Source organism: Chaetodon trifascialis, chromosome 11, assembly GCF_039877785.1.
Source record: "Chaetodon trifascialis isolate fChaTrf1 chromosome 11, fChaTrf1.hap1, whole genome shotgun sequence".
NCBI classification, from domain to species: Eukaryota; Metazoa; Chordata; class Actinopteri; order Chaetodontiformes; family Chaetodontidae; genus Chaetodon; species Chaetodon trifascialis.
Genome location: NC_092066.1, coordinates 15,485,048 through 15,503,471, shown reverse-complemented (window position 1 = coordinate 15,503,471; position 18,424 = coordinate 15,485,048). Strand labels below are relative to the sequence as shown.

The 18,424-nt window shown below is 43.3% G+C and overlaps 1 protein-coding gene across 1 annotated transcript in view; it reads left to right on the top strand.

Moving 5' to 3' along the window:
* Positions 1–18,424, top strand: part of LOC139338876 (semaphorin-6B-like) — a 32,371-nt gene that overhangs the window by 8,682 nt on the left and 5,265 nt on the right. Inside the window, exons 2-16 of the mRNA XM_070974201.1 lie at positions 6,351–6,474; positions 7,466–7,577; positions 8,549–8,609; positions 8,710–8,772; positions 11,722–11,820; positions 11,906–11,996; positions 12,254–12,373; positions 13,003–13,091; positions 13,171–13,388; positions 13,477–13,608; positions 13,892–14,041; positions 14,212–14,388; positions 15,871–16,011; positions 16,762–16,839; positions 18,351–18,412. Of these exons, the coding sequence (XP_070830302.1) occupies positions 6,354–6,474; positions 7,466–7,577; positions 8,549–8,609; positions 8,710–8,772; positions 11,722–11,820; positions 11,906–11,996; positions 12,254–12,373; positions 13,003–13,091; positions 13,171–13,388; positions 13,477–13,608; positions 13,892–14,041; positions 14,212–14,388; positions 15,871–16,011; positions 16,762–16,839; positions 18,351–18,412 (1,714 nt within the window). The 5' untranslated portion in view covers positions 6,351–6,353. The remainder of the gene's footprint in view (positions 1–6,350; positions 6,475–7,465; positions 7,578–8,548; positions 8,610–8,709; positions 8,773–11,721; positions 11,821–11,905; positions 11,997–12,253; positions 12,374–13,002; positions 13,092–13,170; positions 13,389–13,476; positions 13,609–13,891; positions 14,042–14,211; positions 14,389–15,870; positions 16,012–16,761; positions 16,840–18,350; positions 18,413–18,424) is intronic.

The window sequence follows — 18,424 nt, the reverse complement described above, 5'->3', positions numbered from 1 at the left end:
ATATACAGTTTCTTTAAAAACAAAAATAAAAAAAACAGGTATGACAGCAACAAATCCTAGCTTCAAAACATCCATACGGTCAGCGTTACAGATGCCCCATGCTTTTTTTTGTGTGTTTTTAGCATGTAATCTGTGATGTGTAAAAATTCTTATTTTCTAATTCTTTAATTATTCTTATCTTATTTAGTAGCTATCTTGTCTGAAATGCATCTTAGTGCATAAAAGGCTCTAGTTGGATTGTATTTGATTTTCTCTCGAAGGAAGTTTCACAACCTGTGAGAGTGAAGTAAATTTGAACAAGCTGCTGTGGGTATCACATTGATCGGACTTTTTAACTTGGGAACTCTCTCTACAACTTTGTCTTGAAGCTTGAGGCGAGACACCTGCGAGTAACATCTGGTACATAATCATAATGCCTCTCCTGGTGTTGTTGATGAACATAATGCTTGTCTGAAATGTGCTATATTAATGTTGTCTGGAATCAGTACTGGGCTGAAATCTGAAATCTCTCATGGTTACATTGTGTTCACACGCTTCCCATTTTCAGTGGAAATCTCTTTTAAGTCTATTAATGAAGCCATAGTACTTGTAGGGTGGAGGACTGAAGTGTGAAGGTGACCCACTTCTCCCAGTTTAGCCTGTGTCTGTGTTTCTACCCTTAGGCCATCTTACTTTATTCCAGGCTTTAACCTGCATACTGTCCTCAAGGAGCAAGTGCATTACAAGTGAAATGAGGGTGTAAAGCATTCTGTTTCAACCAAGTCTTCATGTTGATATATCTTCTTTTTTCAATCCAACTTTAACTTTCTTGATCCATCTTTTTTCAATGTAACCTGTCATAATAATCAGAGGACGACAAAGTCTCAGAGCTTCTGTTGACAGGAGACATTAAAAAAAAAAAGAAAAAAGACTTACCTCCTTTTGTGCAAATTAAAGTTTGTGGCATCACAGCTTATGTCCAGTAATGTTCTTTTTAATGAGTCTGAATGGTTTCACATAAACACGGAGCAGTGATCGCCCGGCGAGCCCATTCAGACTGAAGTATTACATCTTTGAATGGGAAACCCCATGAAAAGTAAACGTCTTTTCCTAGAGAATCTGTAATAAATGCATGCTTGTGTTTTCAGTGACTATTTTCTATTGTTGACCTATTGATTTCAAATAAGCTATACTGTCTTGCCAGCATGTGGATAATGTGGAGACAAAATGCTTGCAGCTCCCCCATCCCCCCTTCCTTGCTGAGAGAGAGGGGACCCCAACCTCCCTGTATCTGTGTCCATGTACGTGTTCATGCACACTCATATGAACGTTAGACGGATTTGGGTTCATGCTTAAGCGTATGCATCAGTGTGTGCACACGTGTGTGTCTGCTCACACATGTGTGCTTGTGTGTGTGTGTGTGTGTGTGTGTGTGTGTGTGTGTGTGTGTGTGTGTGTGTGTGTTGGAGGGTGAACCCGCCCTCCTCGCTTGCACATTTACTGCAATAGAACATCTCTGCCTAGCTTTGCTATTGGTTGCTACGGTAACAAAGGCACAGAGTGGAGTGGCTGCAGCAGCTAGAGAGAGAGCAAGAGACAGAGGGTGAAAACAGAGAGAGAGAGAGAGAGAGAGAGACAGAGGGTGAAAACAGAGAGAGAGAGAGAGAGAGCAAGAGACAGAGGGTGAAAACAGAGAGAGAGAGAGAGAGAGAGAGAGAGAGAGAGAGACAGAGGGTGAAAACAGAGAGAGAGAGAGAGCAAGAGACAGAGGGTGAAAACAGAGAGAGAGAGAGAGAGAGAGAGAGAGAGACAGAGGGTGAAAACAGAGAGAGAGAGAGAGAGACAGAGGGTGAGGACAGAGAGAGAGAGAGAGAGAGACAGAGGGTGAAAACAGAGAGAGAGAGAGAGAGAGAGACAAAGGGTGAAAACAGAGAGAGAGAGAGAGAGAGAGAGACAGAGGGTGAAAACAGAGAGAGAGAGAGAGAGAGAGGGTGAAAACAGAGAGAGAGAGAGAGAGAGAGAGAGAGACAGAGGGTGAAAACAGAGAGAGAGAGAGAGAGAGAGAGAGAAAGCACAGTTCAGATACAGTGGCAAGCAAAATGTCAACAGAAAGATGTGTTCAGATTTTACCGCCACGCAGATGCATACACACAAATATGAAAGGATTAATTAATGGCCGTACTGTCGTTGAGCGCAGCACAGGTCAGGGCTCAAGCATCCCGACAACAGTGCTTGCAGCATCAGTGAGGTTGGGTTTGGTTCGCTGTGTGTCTGCGCCTTGAAACGTACCACGGGAACCTTTTGTAATGTTGTTATTTTGTATGTCTCAGTGTTTCCTCGCTGTTCATAAATGCTCCTCAGTGCGGACAGGGACGGTGCGTTTTATTCTGTCTGATTAGCAGGATGAGAGTGTATTGATCTTGCTCAGCAGCTTTAATAGTTGAGATGCCTTGTGCAAATATGTGCATGTCCAATATACACTTAAGGCCACTGAGGCATTTTAGGATGAGAGCATGGGTAAATATTAGGTAGATAATCATTAAACAGATATTTTTCTTATAGCTGGTTGACTTATTCTGGGGTTGTATAGAAATTTCCAGCATGCTGCTTACCCCCTGTCATTCCTGTCTGATCAGATAAGGCAGGTGAACAAAAGCACACTGGAGGAAAAGACTTTATGAAATGGAGCTCAGTCCCAGCTGATGAGAACGAAACATATGGACAGACTGATAAGAGGTGAAAGAAGGTGATCATGCTTCTTCAGATGACCTGCTGATTGGTTAATGATGTGAGTGTTAACAGGTGATTTGCTAATGGCTTGCCTGATGAGGGTGGATTACACTGCGTGGCTGTCACCATCATTACATGCATCCCATGATAACCGTGTCAGTGTCACACCATTTAATCCTATCACACCAACATGATCTGACACAAATAACGTAACAGCCTTTCTTCTTTCCACATGCTCGCCTCTCTTCCCTTGATTTCCTGATACTCATTCTGTCACCAGCAGTCTATTTTTTATAGCGTGATGCTCTGGAAGTCTGTAGCAGGCGGTATATCTCTTCCTCTTTTCTTGTCTGTTAGTCAAACCATCTCTGTCTGATATCCTTCATCTCTCTCTCTCTTCTGTCTTTCGGTTCAGCAGGGAAAAATCAGACCCCTTGATGACCAAATGTCTGAGCACTGCCCCGACCCTCTTTTTATAGCCCAGAGAAATACTGCCTTTGTCACAGCACTGGCCAGCAGCAGAGCTCTAATATGTTGGCCTTGGCCCAGATCCGATGGTTTATCTTATAGATCAATAACCTTAATCAATACACACTCTAATGAGGAGGTGCCATCAATGATTGGCTGCAGAGTTTTGGTATGTAGCATGTGCAGGTCGTTTGTTAGTGTGTTGGAAGGAAAGAGGGACGTTGAGTGTTTTTGACTATTTTGCTCATTTTTTTCTCTCTTTACTTGCTGCCTCTTAGCAGACTTATGACACCTAAGAGGCAGACATGCTTGACCATTGTTATTTTGAGAAAAATGTACTTAGAAATGCTATCATTTTGCTAATTTTATGTGTGCATTTTTTAGGACATCTTCATGCAACAAAATTGTTTTATGCAATTCAAAATGGAAATTGAGTTTTTTGTCTATGTCCACAAGTTGTCAACACAGAGCAAACATTAGAGGACAGTTAATGGGACATTCTGAGCCTTAGAAGAAGATTATAAATAGTGATAGCACATGAAACACATACTTTGTACAGTAATTTTGGAGCTACACTTTCCATAGTTTTTGGGGGATGTAAGCAGGAAGTAAAATGTCACCATGTGAGATATGCTGTGGGCTACAGCTCCGACAGGACATTTTTAGTCTATATTTGTTTACATTTTTGCAAACTGGCATCATAAATATTAATAATTCCTGCAACGTACTCATACTGAGGCAGGTCCTGAGTTATCATGGGCATCTTTTTCTATCATTTCTAAACATATTTATGGACATTTATTATGTGAAGGACATCAGAGATAATGGTATCCTTTGAAAGTCACGCTGAATCTGAAAATATGTGTGTCGTGTCTGTGTGTTCAGTTATGGCTGACAAAAAGGAGTGGGATTTTTTTTTTTTTTTTTTTTTTTTGAGCAAACTGCCTCACTCAGTGGCGAGAGGTTAATGTGACCAAGCTGGTCCACAACCATGTGACACCTAATCTCACTGGAACACATGTGCCATTTAATTCCATCCATCCATCCTCTCAGTCCAGGCAAGAAAACGGAATTTCATTTAAGGTTTAAGCATCACATTTGGATCCCTCCCATGAAATGGCCATAATGAAATGAGCCTGACCCTAAACCTGACTCAATCTAGTTCTAGTTCAGGGAATCCCAATGGAGACTCAGATGAAACAAACCTTACACCCCTCCACCCCCTTCAGGGCTCCTCCAATGCTTCTGATGAGGAGAGGGCTTAAAGATGTCAAACCTGCAAACTCTGGGCTAGAATTTCATTTGAAGTGGCCCCCAGTGTATAGCATGTAACCCCCACCCATCACCGATGTCTTCAAACAGCTTGTCACTCAAATGCATGCACAGTCTGAAGTGTTGGCAACACAGGTGAATGTGCTTATGTATATGAGTATGTGCTTGTTACATCTGTGTGCTTCAAAGAGCAGTTGTTATCACCTTAGCAACTAACACATCTACCTCTCTGCCTGGCTTTCTATCTTTGAAAAGAGTCGTAGGGTTTTTATCCTGGAGGTGACAAGCCGAGAGATACCCAGAAAGAGAAATGAAGGGAGGAGGTTGGTGGTAGAGGGAGAGAGATGGAGGATGAAAGGAAATAAGCAGGGGTTGGGGAGAAACACAGTTTTCAGGTTGATTTGATGGGAACAGCATTCACATTGTTCACATCTTTTTCTTCAATTTCTATCCCTCCTTTCACTTCCATCAAACTGCATTTTCCAGGATTTTAGCAGGACTCTCACAAATCGAGACAAAAACTGAGCACTCCACCCTTCTTTTATCCTCCTCGTTTTTCTTATCTTTTCTGCCTTTCTCTTCATGTCTCATCGTCTTTTTCAAAGTATTCTCACATCAAAGACGGTTCTCTGTACCGAGCAGGCTGTGTAGCTGAGCCACAGGCGTTTTGAGTAAATGCACAGAAAAGCTTCTGCATTTAAGCATGTGTCTGATGGCACGGCTGCCACAATTTATGACTGGTAGTAACTTGTGTGCAGCAGCATTATTCCACTGTCTTGGTTTTATAGGTGAAAGGGACGCTGATGTACAGCATGGGGCCTTCTTTTTGACTCTTTGTATGTCTGCTAACACTCTGAACATGGTAAAGATGATACCTGCTCAACATCAGCATGTTTGCATTATTATTGTGAGCTAGTTGCTGGTGGCAGAGTTTAGCTCACTGCACCTGTGTGCTGAAGAACAGCCTCAGAGAGCCACTAGCATGCCTGAAGGCCCTTAGCCCTGTTTTGTATGTGTGTTTGAGTGTGTGTGCACATATCTTGCACAGTATGAACCTTTCGTGGCCTCCTAACTTCCGGAAGACCAAGTTTTCTATTTTTTTTGCTCATGATTTAGGGCATTATTGACTTTTGGCCTTTAGAGAGACATTGTCCAGCTTGCCTGAGTCATTCCCTCCATCCCTCCTTTTTCTGCTCTCTGTAAAGACCAGCTAGTCCTTTTTTATTGCTAATCACCAGTAATACAGCCTCCATATGTCTGCCTAGAAACACACTTAGAGAAAGGAACATTACCACCCAAAGTGGCTGTGTAATATTGTGAATGTTTTGTCTGTCGGTATGTTATATGGCTGCGAGAATCTCTTTCAATTCAAACTGTTTGACAATGGAGTGACATTTCTGACAATGGATCCCCATTACACCACTAAGCAGACAATAGAAACACATTAGCTCCCCGCTGAAGAAAGGTTGGTGACAGCAGTCACCCTGCTGCACTTCTGACCCTTTCTTCACACACACACACACACACACACACACACACACACACACACACACACACACACACACACACACACACACACCTTAACCCAAGTCTACAGCTTAAAATGTAATGATTTTCAATATGGGGACTTGTGTTTGGTCCCTATAAGGAAGAGGAGTCCCCACAGTGAGACTGTATGAACAGATTTATGTCCCCAAAACATGAGAATTAGATGCCCACACAACACACACACACACACACACACACACACACACACACACACACACACACACACAGACCTGTTGAACAAGAAATCTGTCAAAATGTCAACACACACACACACACACTCTCACACACGCACACAGAAAAATATTGAGGGCACAACAATGAAATGTTTCTCCCCCCTCTCTCTCTGTTAACAGTGCATGTGTGTTGCTGCCATGGCGACCATAGCCCCTCCCCTCACATTTCTCCTCCTGCTGCTTCAACTGGTTGATGGCTCGTTCCCAGAGGAACCAGGTCCCCTCAGCTACGTCCCCATTGAGGGTATGTCTCCTTCCTGCTGCGTGTGTGCATGTGTGCGTGTGTGTGTGTGTGTGTGTGTGTGTATGTGGGAGTGCGTGGCTGTATGAGCAGCATTGATGAATGGCTCCATGGTGAATGTGGAAATCAGGGGTCAAGGTTCAGAGCCTTGGTGTGAGCTGCTTTGAAGGTAGCCGAGCATACAGATAAATTTAAAGAGCCTTCACTCTACTTTTCAATGGCAGTACAGTAGATTAATAAATGTGAGGGAGAAAGAAAGAAAGAAAGAAAGCTTAAAAGAAACAAAGAAAGGAAGAGAAATGATTAGTATAGATGTTGAGAGGAGCAGGGAGATGAAAAAGTGGGAGCCAATTGGATTGGATGGGGTGATACAGATGACAAGAGAGAAGGCTGAGGGGTGGAGGAGAGAAGGGGAGGAGACAGGTGGAGATGGATGGCTACGTCCTCCCTCCCTCCCCTGCAGTCAAGGACAATGAGACGTTTTCCCAATCTGTCTCCTGATGATGAGGGCTCCCTGTGGAGACTGCCGTCCTCCTCTTTGAAACTTTCTCAGAGTCTGATACTGCCACTTTCTCTCCCCACCTCATCTGCACGCTCTCATGTATCTGAAATGTAGTAAGGAGAGGGAGGGAATGCTCTTCTGCACAACGAAATAACAATAATGATTACATGCAGCTTTTCTCATTATGGAGCTACATGCAACAACAAAAGAAAAAAAAACACTAGGAGGATGAAAGTGTTTAGGTGTGCTGTAACTGCTACACCATTCGTCTCTGCCCATTATCTTTGTTTTGCTAAACAAAAACATCAAGAATGAGTGAGGACACTATTAAAGTGAAGGTTAGACAATCTGTTTTATGGCCTGCCTGAGCTCTTTGGTGTACGCTGTGCTCTGTGTCATCGGCCGTCAAAGTATCCTTGAGCAAGGCATTTCATTTCTAGCTTCTTTTAGTGAGCGCCTCACTCTATTTGTCTGCCTGTGTGTGCATGTCAGTTGTGCGCAGGTATCCAGTGTTCCTGGGCAGAGCTCATCGTTCAGCTCAGAGACAGGAGCTGCACATCCAGACGGTCCTCCAAGTCAACCGCACACTCTACATAGGAGCCAGGTAACCAACGGCAACCGCCTCCAACTGTGTGTTACTGACGCTCTCACATTGATATCCTTTTGCTTTCATTTGATGCCACAGCTTCCATCTGCTGTCATTCTGCAGAGGACATTCAGTTTTATGTTAAATGTCAAGTGAGACCTGTTTGTTCACAATACTCATACACACAGTATATGCAGAAAATAAGAAAAGCTCTACAACAGCAAATACTGCTTCCTGGGCCAGATCTGGTCCTCCATGCTTACATAGTTTACCTGCAAACCTTTACAGGATTTTCACAAATTTACTGTAGATAACATTGTATATACAAGGCTCATATAAATCCCAATAAACATGACCTTGTAAAATCTAATACTGCCTCCACTTGAAGAAGGAGGTATGCAAACCATTAGATTACTGTGCCTGGTGCTGAAATGAAGCCTTTTAAACCAAACAAATGACACAAAGAAATTATATAATCCACCTTTTTTAAATGAGAAACTCCACATTTCAAACACAGTTTAAATTCCACGGCATTTGCCTGTTTGACTAGAAGATATGCGTCACAAAAAAACACAAACAGGTGGAAGAAATGGTGCTTTGATAACATTTTGTTTCTAAGGCAACAGCAACAACAACAGCAGCAGCAGCACTTTCATTCTACCAGAGATGAAGCAGGCTACTGTTTTGTACGACACAGATCATACATTCACACGCACACATACACACACGCACTTGTTTCTTGCCAAATGAGTATTAACATAAGCTGCCCTCTCTAATGGGAAAAACATCATCTGCTGTCAGAGAAAATCCTAAAACAAGATGTTTTTCAATCACTTTTATTCTGAAATGAATTACAGTGACTGTGAAACCTGGCTATTTGCTGGCGCCTTCCTCACACATGGTTCATATTACAGCTATATTAGATATCTTATCCTAATAATATACTCCTATCAAATGGCCACTGATTTGCTGTGTTGTGTGTGTTGTAGAGATGACTTGTACAGAGTGGAGCTGGATAACATGGCAGGTGATGAGATGTTCTACAGCAAGGTAAGACTCGCTTGCGTACACACAAAACCTAAAATGCACTAATAACTGACAACACGCACACACATAAACTTAATCTGACTGTGGTTCATTCTTTTGGCAGAAACGGACATGGGAATCCAATAAGAACGACATCCGAGTGTGCAGGATGAAAGGCAAACATGAGGTACAGTGCTGTCTGACTTTGAGATCCACTTTCACATGCATCAACTCTATCTACACTATCACACGCATGGACAGACACAACAGCTGTTGGAGAAACCTTATTTCCTTTGGGTGCACCTGCATACAGTATTTACAGAAATTTGGTCTTGTTGATACAGAATCAGTGCATCACTTAATCACGCTAGCTCAGTGAAATGTTACCCAGGCCGAAAGATGTCCGTGAAGCTTGAAAGTCGTTTTCATCCACACCTGCATTGTGGCATGTTTCCTTATATATTCATAGTCTGTGGGGAAGACTGGAAAGTGGAACAATTAGGTGTGTATATAAAGTGAGAGTTTTATAGTTAGTTCTGAGATATGAAGGGAATGCGATTAAATCTACAAAAGAGAAAGAAATTTGATGGGATGGTTACCTGGATGACAGGGTGTACCCTAAAATATAAGCTTTATTGTATAAAAGTAGGAGTGCCACTGGCAAAATCCAATCTGAGCAGAACTCGTGGAAAAAGAAAAAGAGGCAACGGGAAACATTATAGAGCAAAGTGAGCAGAGAGAGTGACACAGCCTCAGGGAGGAAACAGTAATTGAAATCAGTTGAGGGAGGGAGTAATAGGTAGGGATGGGATGTGTGTAGGCGTAGGAGAACTGGGGAAGAAATAAGGAGGACAGGGCAGCCACCAGGTAGTAAGAAAGAGGCGGACAGAGACAACAAAAGGGAAAAATGTGTTGCTTCAAAGAACACAGATGAAAGGGAAAAAGATGTAGCAGCACAAAAAGGAATTAAAGACAAAGAGAGGAGGAGAAGGACGGGCACAAGGTAAAGACATGAAGGGACAGAAGAAAGAGAGGTGGAAAATGTTAGCGAAAACCCTCTAAATCGGATGAGGAGGTCATATCATGAAGCTCAGGGTTAATGGCATCACTGATGCAGCTGTGAGTCGTCTGAAATTCAGAACAGCTGCCAGACCAGTCCTGATGCTTTACAGGCTCATAGCATCTATAGGTAAGTGTACTGCATCACCTAATTAAAGTTATTGCAGTTTTTGAATAGGCTTTTTTCACTGCAGACATTTTGTAATGCCCTAGCAGGAAACGCACAGGTGGGTTTAATAGCATTCAAGATGGTCCTGTTCCAGTCAGATGTGCTGCTGAACGACCAATACCTGGGAAGAGAGCTGAAACACCTGAATGGAATGTATGCATTATCAAAGTCGTCAAAGGATCGTTTTGGGGGGAAAAATATGCTTTCTTGCTGAGAGCTAGAGGAGAAAATAGACACCACTGTCATGTCTGAACATGAAATGTGTAGCAGAAGCCAGCAGCTGGTTAGCTTAGCTTAGCTTAGCTTAGCTTAGCATCAACAGTGAAAACAACTAGCCCAGCTCTGCCTGCCATAACTTCTAAAAGGGGGGGGGTTGTGCTTGACTGTTTCACGGCAGGGAGCATGGACTTCCTCTTTCTGGTTGCCTGGCAACAGCTGTATGAATGAAACAAGTGACATTCTCTAAGTTGTTAATTAGTGAGCTTCAGATGAGCTGCCTGTCACACTTTGTAAGTTAACGATGTGAGTGTTAGCTGTTTAAAGAGAGCCAGGCTAGCTGTTTCCCTGTTTCCAGTCTTTGCACTAACCTAAGATAAGCTAAGCTAAGCTAAGCTAAGCTAAGCTACGCTAAGCTACGCTAAGCTACGCTAAGCAGCTGCTGGTCCCAAAAAATATTTAGAACCTTTAATCTCTTCCACCTGAGCCCTTGCTGCTGGGTCAGAAAGTCTGCTATGAAAAAGATCGACAAACGTCACAGTGGGCAGGACGGTGGGGCAGCAGGTAGTGCACGTGCCTCACAGCAAGAGGGTCGCCGGTTCGATCCCCGGCCTGGCAGGACCTTTCTGTGTGAAGTTCACATGTTCTTCCCATGTATGCGTGGGTTCTCCCTGGGCACTCCAGCTTCCTCCCACAGACCAAAAAACATGCTCATTAGGTTAATTGGTGACTCTAAATTGCCCATGAGTGTGAGGGTGAATGGTTGTTCGTCTCTATATGTTCGACTGGCAATCGACCGGCTCAGGGTGTACCCCGCCTCTCGCCCATTGAGAGCTGGGATAGGCTTCAGCCCCCCCGCAACCCCGAAAAGGGATAGTCAGGTATAGAAAATGGATGGATGGATGGAAATCATAGTATCACAAGATGGAGATTATTCCCAAATATCATCAGGAGGAAAATTCCACATTTGAACAGCAAAACGGTTTTTCTTGCTCATTCTCATTTAAATTGAAATCTTGGCAGAAATAATGTCAACACTGGTTTGCCTCTGCAGCACACACTGGAATACTATTAGTTGATAGGCTTGTATAATTCAATCCCAAGTAACAACCCTGTTTGTTGGCTTTTGGCAAACAACCAAATGATGTGACTTTTATACAAAATGCTTTGCTCCTCCAACAACACATGCTGTTATTGCTGGTAACAGTAGCGAGCATCATTAAATATGAAGTGGGAGCACTGAACTTAGCTCCTCGTCATCAGACTACACAGGTTTATTGGAGTCCATTAATCATCAGCTATTACGTCCATCTTTGCTGCTTCATGTCACCCAACACTGTTGTGAAATACCATCAAACTGAGGGGCTGGCTGGCGTCACCAGCTCTCAGGTTCAGTAGTAGCACCTATGAATTCCGGCTCAATCAACAGCCTCCACTTTGAGGACAGCTATAAGGCCTGAGTCCTGTTGTTTCTCCAGATGGAGTGTGGTAGAGGGTGTTATTTCCTCTGAGGATTATTTTAAGCTGCATCTTTCATACTGCACGCTGGCAGTCTTCTTGCTCTGACCGGTAGTTTTGGGCTTAACTTCTGTTCAAAGCCTCCCTTTTCACGTTGCTCTGCACCTTGTGATTTTCTCACTCCGCTTAAATCTTTTCCTTCTGTTGTTTTTTCTCCCTTTGTTTTTTCCACAGGGAGAGTGCCGTAATTTCATCAAGGTGTTGCTCAGCCAGCATGGTGACCTGTTTGTATGTGGAACAAACGCCTTCAACCCGCTCTGTGCCAACTACACAGTGAGTATCCATCTATCTGTCAGCCGCGTCAGTCTCTGTGTATCCACTTTGTTTACTTATGTGTGTTTTTTTTTTCCTGTTGCAGAGAGACACTCTAGAAATGGTGGGAGAGCCTGTCAGTGGGATGGCACGGTGCCCGTATGATCCTCGACATGCTAATGTGGCTTTATTTGCAGGTAGTATGTGCTTGTGTTTGCTCACTAAAGATGAAATATTCAGGGCTTCTAGCAGCCATCAGACTCAGTTTTCAGCTCCAGACATTGAAACATCTGTGCCCTTGTGTTTACCTTTACAAATGATTTATAGTCGGACCTCTCACTGCATTGCTTGTTTGGCTTTAATCTTCCTGACCTTGTGCAATCTCTCCATCTGTGTCTTCTCCTTCTTCTTAATCTCCTCTGTTGCTCTTTCTCTGCGTCTCTCTCGCTCTCAGATGGAAGTCTCTTTACCGGCACTGTGACAGACTTCCTGGCCATCGACGCGGTGATCTATCGCAGCCTCGGCGACAGCCCCGCCCTCCGCACAGTCAAACATGACTCCAAATGGTTCAGAGGTACTTTTGGAAACAGATGCAGAAATACCCTCCAGAGCCAGACTGCTTCAATACACATTCAGGAAGCAAATAGCATAAATCACCACCATTATCTTTAGAAGTTCACAAAGAGAAAATTAAATGGCTGTGGCTGTCTTTTCATGAGCGGCTTATGAGGTGAATAAGATGATTTTGGGGTGCTAAATAATGAGCCGCATTCAGGGAACACAAACATGATTAGGCCTACATTTAATAGATTCATTTTAAGTGGAACAGGCTCTGACAGAGTGATGGATTGAGGTTAGTCGGACTCCACAGATTCAGGGTTTTAACGAGCCGTCGACTGAGCAGTTGGGCTGGTTTTCCGTGGAGAAAAAACAAGCAAGGGCAGGTCAAAGCTGGAACAGTGCTGGATGAATAAATGATAAATACTGTGAATCCTTTTGTCCATAATAATAAATTAAACAGGACATGAATGTTTAATGAGTGAGGCCGGTGGACAGTAGCAGTCCATGTTGATGTGGCTGTTATTACACAGCCATGTCAGGGAGTGGGGAGTGTTACGTTTGGCCCCAGGCACTGCGCCTCCACTGCTTTGTAAATGTGAGGGTGTGTGAATGTTTGTCTAACAGTGTTTTTCTCCTTTTCAGAGCCCTACTTTGTGAGCTCCATGGAGTGGGGGCCACATATTTATTTCTTTTTCAGAGAGATGGCCATGGAGTTTCATCATCTGGAGAAGGTGCTTTCTTTCTCTACCTTACGCCGTCTTTTATTCTATTATCCCTCCGTTTTGCTAAACCTCGCTTGCTATCCTCCAGGTGATGGTGTCCCGTGTGGCTCGTGTGTGCAAGGCAGACCTGGGTGGCTCTCAGCGCGTCCTCGAGAAACAGTGGACCACATTCCTGAAGGCACGGCTCAACTGCTCTGTCCCGGGAGATTCACACTTTTACTTCAACCTCTTACACGCCACAAGCAACATCATCCACATGCAGGGGCGAGATGTCATCCTGGGTCTCTTCTCCACGCCACCAAACAGGTACCGAGACAAACACAACGTGCACACAAAGAAAGCACAAATGCTATTTTTTTCCTCATCGTCTCATTCTGTTCCCTGTCTCTGCCAGCATCCCCGGCTCTGCGGTGTGTGTGTTTGACATGCAGCAGCTAGCGCATGTCTTTGAGGGCCGGTTTAAAGAGCAGAAATCCCCCGAGTCCATTTGGACTCCTGTACCGGATGAGACAGTGCCTAAACCAAGGTATTGTTATGCAAAGTATATGTGAGCAGAACCTGGGCAGTATGCTGCAGTGCTGCTGAGCATCTGTCTCACTTATAGTCTTCTTACTCCCCCCTGCTATAAGCTCCAACTGTCAATCACACAGCAACTTCAGTACTATTCAGCAAATATTCTAATACAGCCTCCAGCAACAACAACTCCTCTGGCTCCTTTCTTCTTCCTCTCTCTAGACTTCTGTGTCTCTCTTTTCTGTCTATTCTTCGACTCTCACTTTCTCTTCGTCTGGTTCTTTCTCCGCCTGCAGACCGGGGGGATGTGCAGTGCAGGGATCCAGATTTAGCTCCTCCACCACGCTGCCGGATGAGGTGCTGAACTTTGTGAAGACCCACCCGCTGATGGATGAGACTGTTCCACTACTGGGGCACCGACCCTGGGTGGTCAAGACTATGGGACGGTACACATACTGATTCAGTTGTTTGATAGCACCCATGCACAACTTTTTTTATGGCATGAAACACCGGAAACATGCACCATAGTTTGGAGATAGCAAATCTTTTTTTATTGATCTAGTTTGAAAAAAATGTCTTTTCGCTATCTATCTAATGTGCACATCTGTCTATCCAGGTACCAGCTGACAGCCATGGTGGTGGACACCGAAGCCGGCCCCCATAAGAACCGTACGGTCCTCTTCCTGGGTTCGACGCGAGGAACCATCCTCAAGTTTCTGATGATTCCCAGCGGAGATTCTGCCTCCCATACCAGCGTGTTTCTGGAGGAGGTGGAAGGATTCAACCCAGAAAAGTGAGTAGGAGTCAAGACATATTTGTCCTCGATCTCCACTAAATTATACATTTTGGCATGTTGCTCCAGGTAGATCAGATTGTCTTCATTTACACTATTGCAGATATCTGATTTTACCGTTGTTGAAGAGCAGCTTGGAGTAAAGGCACACTCAGTTATTCATTTGAGTTCAGATATATTCACATGTATAACTACAGGTATACTATGCAGGAAATATCAGTTACTGTTTGCAAACACAACATTCAAACTTGCACGTCCTCCCCAGCTAAACGCCACCACTGCTTGTATGTTGCACTGTAAGCTATGCAGGAACATGACAGTTGTTGTAAGGGAAAAACCAATTCTTTAGCAAGCTAATTAAGCAAACCGTTAGCACCTACCTGTCCAACAGAAAACAGGCCAACTCTGGGTCACTCTTCATCCCCATCCTCTCCTCTGGGGCTTGCCAGTGGGTGAAAGCCAACTCTCAGACTCACTCTCATTTTGGAACAAGCTTTGTCCCCTCGGCGTGTCTGCCATTTTCATAGCTTCCTCTCGCTTGCAGTCTAGCACCTGGCCATGACCTTTTTCCATCCCAACCTCTCCTCCTGTTATTGGCTCAGCAAATTAAGAAGAACATAAGAAAATACAGGCAGAGATCAGGCTCTCTGCGCATAAATACACCTCCACACACTTAAGTGATGATTGAGAGGGATTACTTTTGTATGAGTCTATACGTTGTTTTTAGGTATTACCTACATAGTATACCTCTAACGAGTTTGAGTTCAGGGTTGCAACATAAAATCATTTTCATTATAGATTAATGTGACAGTGAATCACCTAATTGATCTAATCTAATCTCTTAAACTGTTTCTTTTATGTGATCAACAATCAAAACTGGCAATATGTTCATTTAACTATCATATATAAGAAGGAAAACATTTAACAGGCTGGAAACGCAAAATATTTGCCATGATCAGCCTGTCGACTGACTCATCAACGACATCTCGTCAACTCACTTCTATTTGACGTAATGATGAGAATAAGCATCTTGTTCGTTTTTTAAGTAAGAATAATATATCCAAACTGTTCCTGCTTTGATGTCATCCACTCCTCTGTTGCACCAGGACACCTTTGCCACCTTAACTCTTGTGTTATTCTGTGCATTAGTATAAAACCAGACCATCAAACAACAGTAGCAGAAAAATAGGGATCTTGGCTTCATCCACTGGCAGCTGACACAGAGGAGAGCTTATTTCCCTCCACCACACAGCTCTGACTGTGTGCAGCGTCTGTGCAGGCCAAGATAAAACTCTGCTGCTGATGCTGTGACATTGGTATGAGGGTGAGCGCATGGGGCTGTCTGTCTTGAAGTACCAACAGATGAGGCCTTTGACCCTGTCACAGGCTGATGCAAGGCCACAAAGAGTACACTGACCCCCCTCTGCTGGCTCCTTACCCTCTGCCTCCTGCCTTCACGCTCGTGTGTCTCACTGTCTCCAGGTGCAGCGAGGACTCTCCTCAGGCCCGTCAGCTCCTGTCCCTGTCGTTGGACAGGACCAGCCACACTCTGCTGCTGGCCTTCCCCTCCTGTCTGGTCCGAGTTCCCACATCTCGCTGCCACCTGCACTCACGCTGCATGAAGTAAGGCAAATACACTCACCTGTTTCCGTCATGGGGAGTATTTTTCTTTCAGTCAACGTGTCTTTGGCTGATAATGACATCTGTTTAAATGTAACTGTGGCCATTAGCCAAGGTGTTTACTGGCCAGCTCTGGGTTTGTCTTTGGCTTTCTCACACCCCAATACTGCTGTCGTCCCAATGAAATCTGCATTTCTGTTTTTGTTTCAGTCAGCAGGGGGGAGAATGGCATATCTGTTTGTTAAACCACAGCTAGCTTGTTTGGTTCAATATTTATTCGGGGGGAATTTGTTTCCCAGGGAAATGCTACTTAACTTGACGCAAGAGGCTTCAAGATTATGATTAATTATGAACACCAAGAAGGCATTTGTTAATTACTGCACACATGGGTAAGATCTTTTGAAGTAGAACTCCGCACTGTGAACATGATTCCCACAGCAGCCATATATCACACTTGAATACAGGAAGCTGAGAACAAGTAGCGACTTTGAAACGGCGTGTGCGACTGCCGTGTATGAAGATGAATGCCAGATGAGGATTTAGTATTTCAAAGATTCACCACAGATTACAATTCAAGGTATCACAGTTAGATGTCGAGTCCAGGGACATACAGCGTTTCATATTTTAGTGTTATAAAGGTCCACTGTAGCTGCTGTCAGTACACTGTTAGTCAGTGAGGCAGTACACTAGCTAACGTCCCTGCTAAATTCAGCATTCTGAATACTTTACTTATATTGGTGTGTGTGTGTGCAGGAGTTGTCTAGCCTCCAGGGACCCGTACTGTGGCTGGACCAAAGGCAGCACCTGCTCCTTCCTGAGACCAGGCACACGGTGAGGACAACACACACACACACACACACACACACACACACACACACACACACACACACACACACACACAGACTGGCCTGAGAACAGTTTCGTGCCTCTGCAGACCTGCTTTCTGCAAACTCAGGACGAGTTACTGAATGTGGAGAGTTTTATTTGGCAAAGCTGCAACATTCCTACATGTTGCACTAAGCTAATGTTGAATTTGTGTTTCACTTTAAGAAATAAGTGTCCTTGTTGTTTGAGAGGTGTGGATTCAAGCCTGTGTGTCTGCAAGCAAGACTTAAACCTATTCTCTCAAGGAGACACATGGATATAGTTAGACATATAAGAAAACAAAAGAAACAGAAATGTAGTGGATCTGGACACTTGTTGCTTAGTTAGTAGCTGGAATCAAACTCTAGGTTAATACAATATTATAAAAAGAAGGAAACGATAAGTAAATAGATGAGTAATAGAAATGTCAAAAACAGCCAAACAGGCACACTCTAAATATTCTATAGTAACTTGAATATGCCACAATTATTTTAACAAACTTAGTAAGATGAGTCATCGATATTTTTAAATATTGAATATTCACACTGTATCTTTCAGCAATATACTGAATTCAATATTCAGGTGTCCAACATAAATGTGTTAAGGTTAAATAGTCTGTTCTTTTTTCACTTATTAATATGTTTTAAGGTCTCATAGCTCATTCTGGTCTATCTGCAGTGAAACATTTCATGTTTGTGCCAATGATCAGACTCTGATGACACAAGAAACCTCTGAACCACAGCACATGTTCCTGTCTGTCTGCTTCTGCAATCATTGTCGTTACTACGTTTAAGTAAAGCTGTAAAATAAAAGTGTAACTTTTAAAACTTGTTATGAATATGTAAACGTTCATGTTATTTTTATTTTGTTCATGTATTTATTTCCGTTTGTGAGCTATTTGATTTAGCATCATTCACAGCGTTAAATACTTTTAAAATGCTAATATTAATTCTAGAAGAATCACTATCATTATCCTTAAATTCATATTCCCATAAACAATACGAGGTGTTCATTTCAGAAAGTTGTTATGATACTTCTCTCTGTATCAAAGTCAAACAGTGAACGTAGCATCACGATCCCTCCATCCAGCTCACATCACCACCTGTAAGTCTGACCCTCACCTCTAACCTCCCTGAAGGGAGGCAAGCAAAAAGAGGAAATCAATCACGGGATCAATAGTGTGTACCATTACACTGGATGACACATCACTATGTGCCATATCAATTTGATTGATAACTGTGAACAAATGGCCACATTTATGTGCAATTTTCTATGCAAATGTGAGCATGTGTATACAAAAGTCTTACATTTATGAGTTATGTTCAATGAGGTACAACTTCATTTTTTCTTTTTGTTAGAATGTAAACATTCGTTAAGTACTACCTTGACATAGCTGTATATTATGAATTAAAGGCACAATAATCACAGGGTTCCTGCTGTGTGTCATCTGATGTGTTTCCATCTCTCTATGACTGCAGGCTGCCTTTTCAACAAGATGTGCAATATGGAAACACCACCTCCCATCTAGGAGACTGTGATGGTAGGTTGCAGC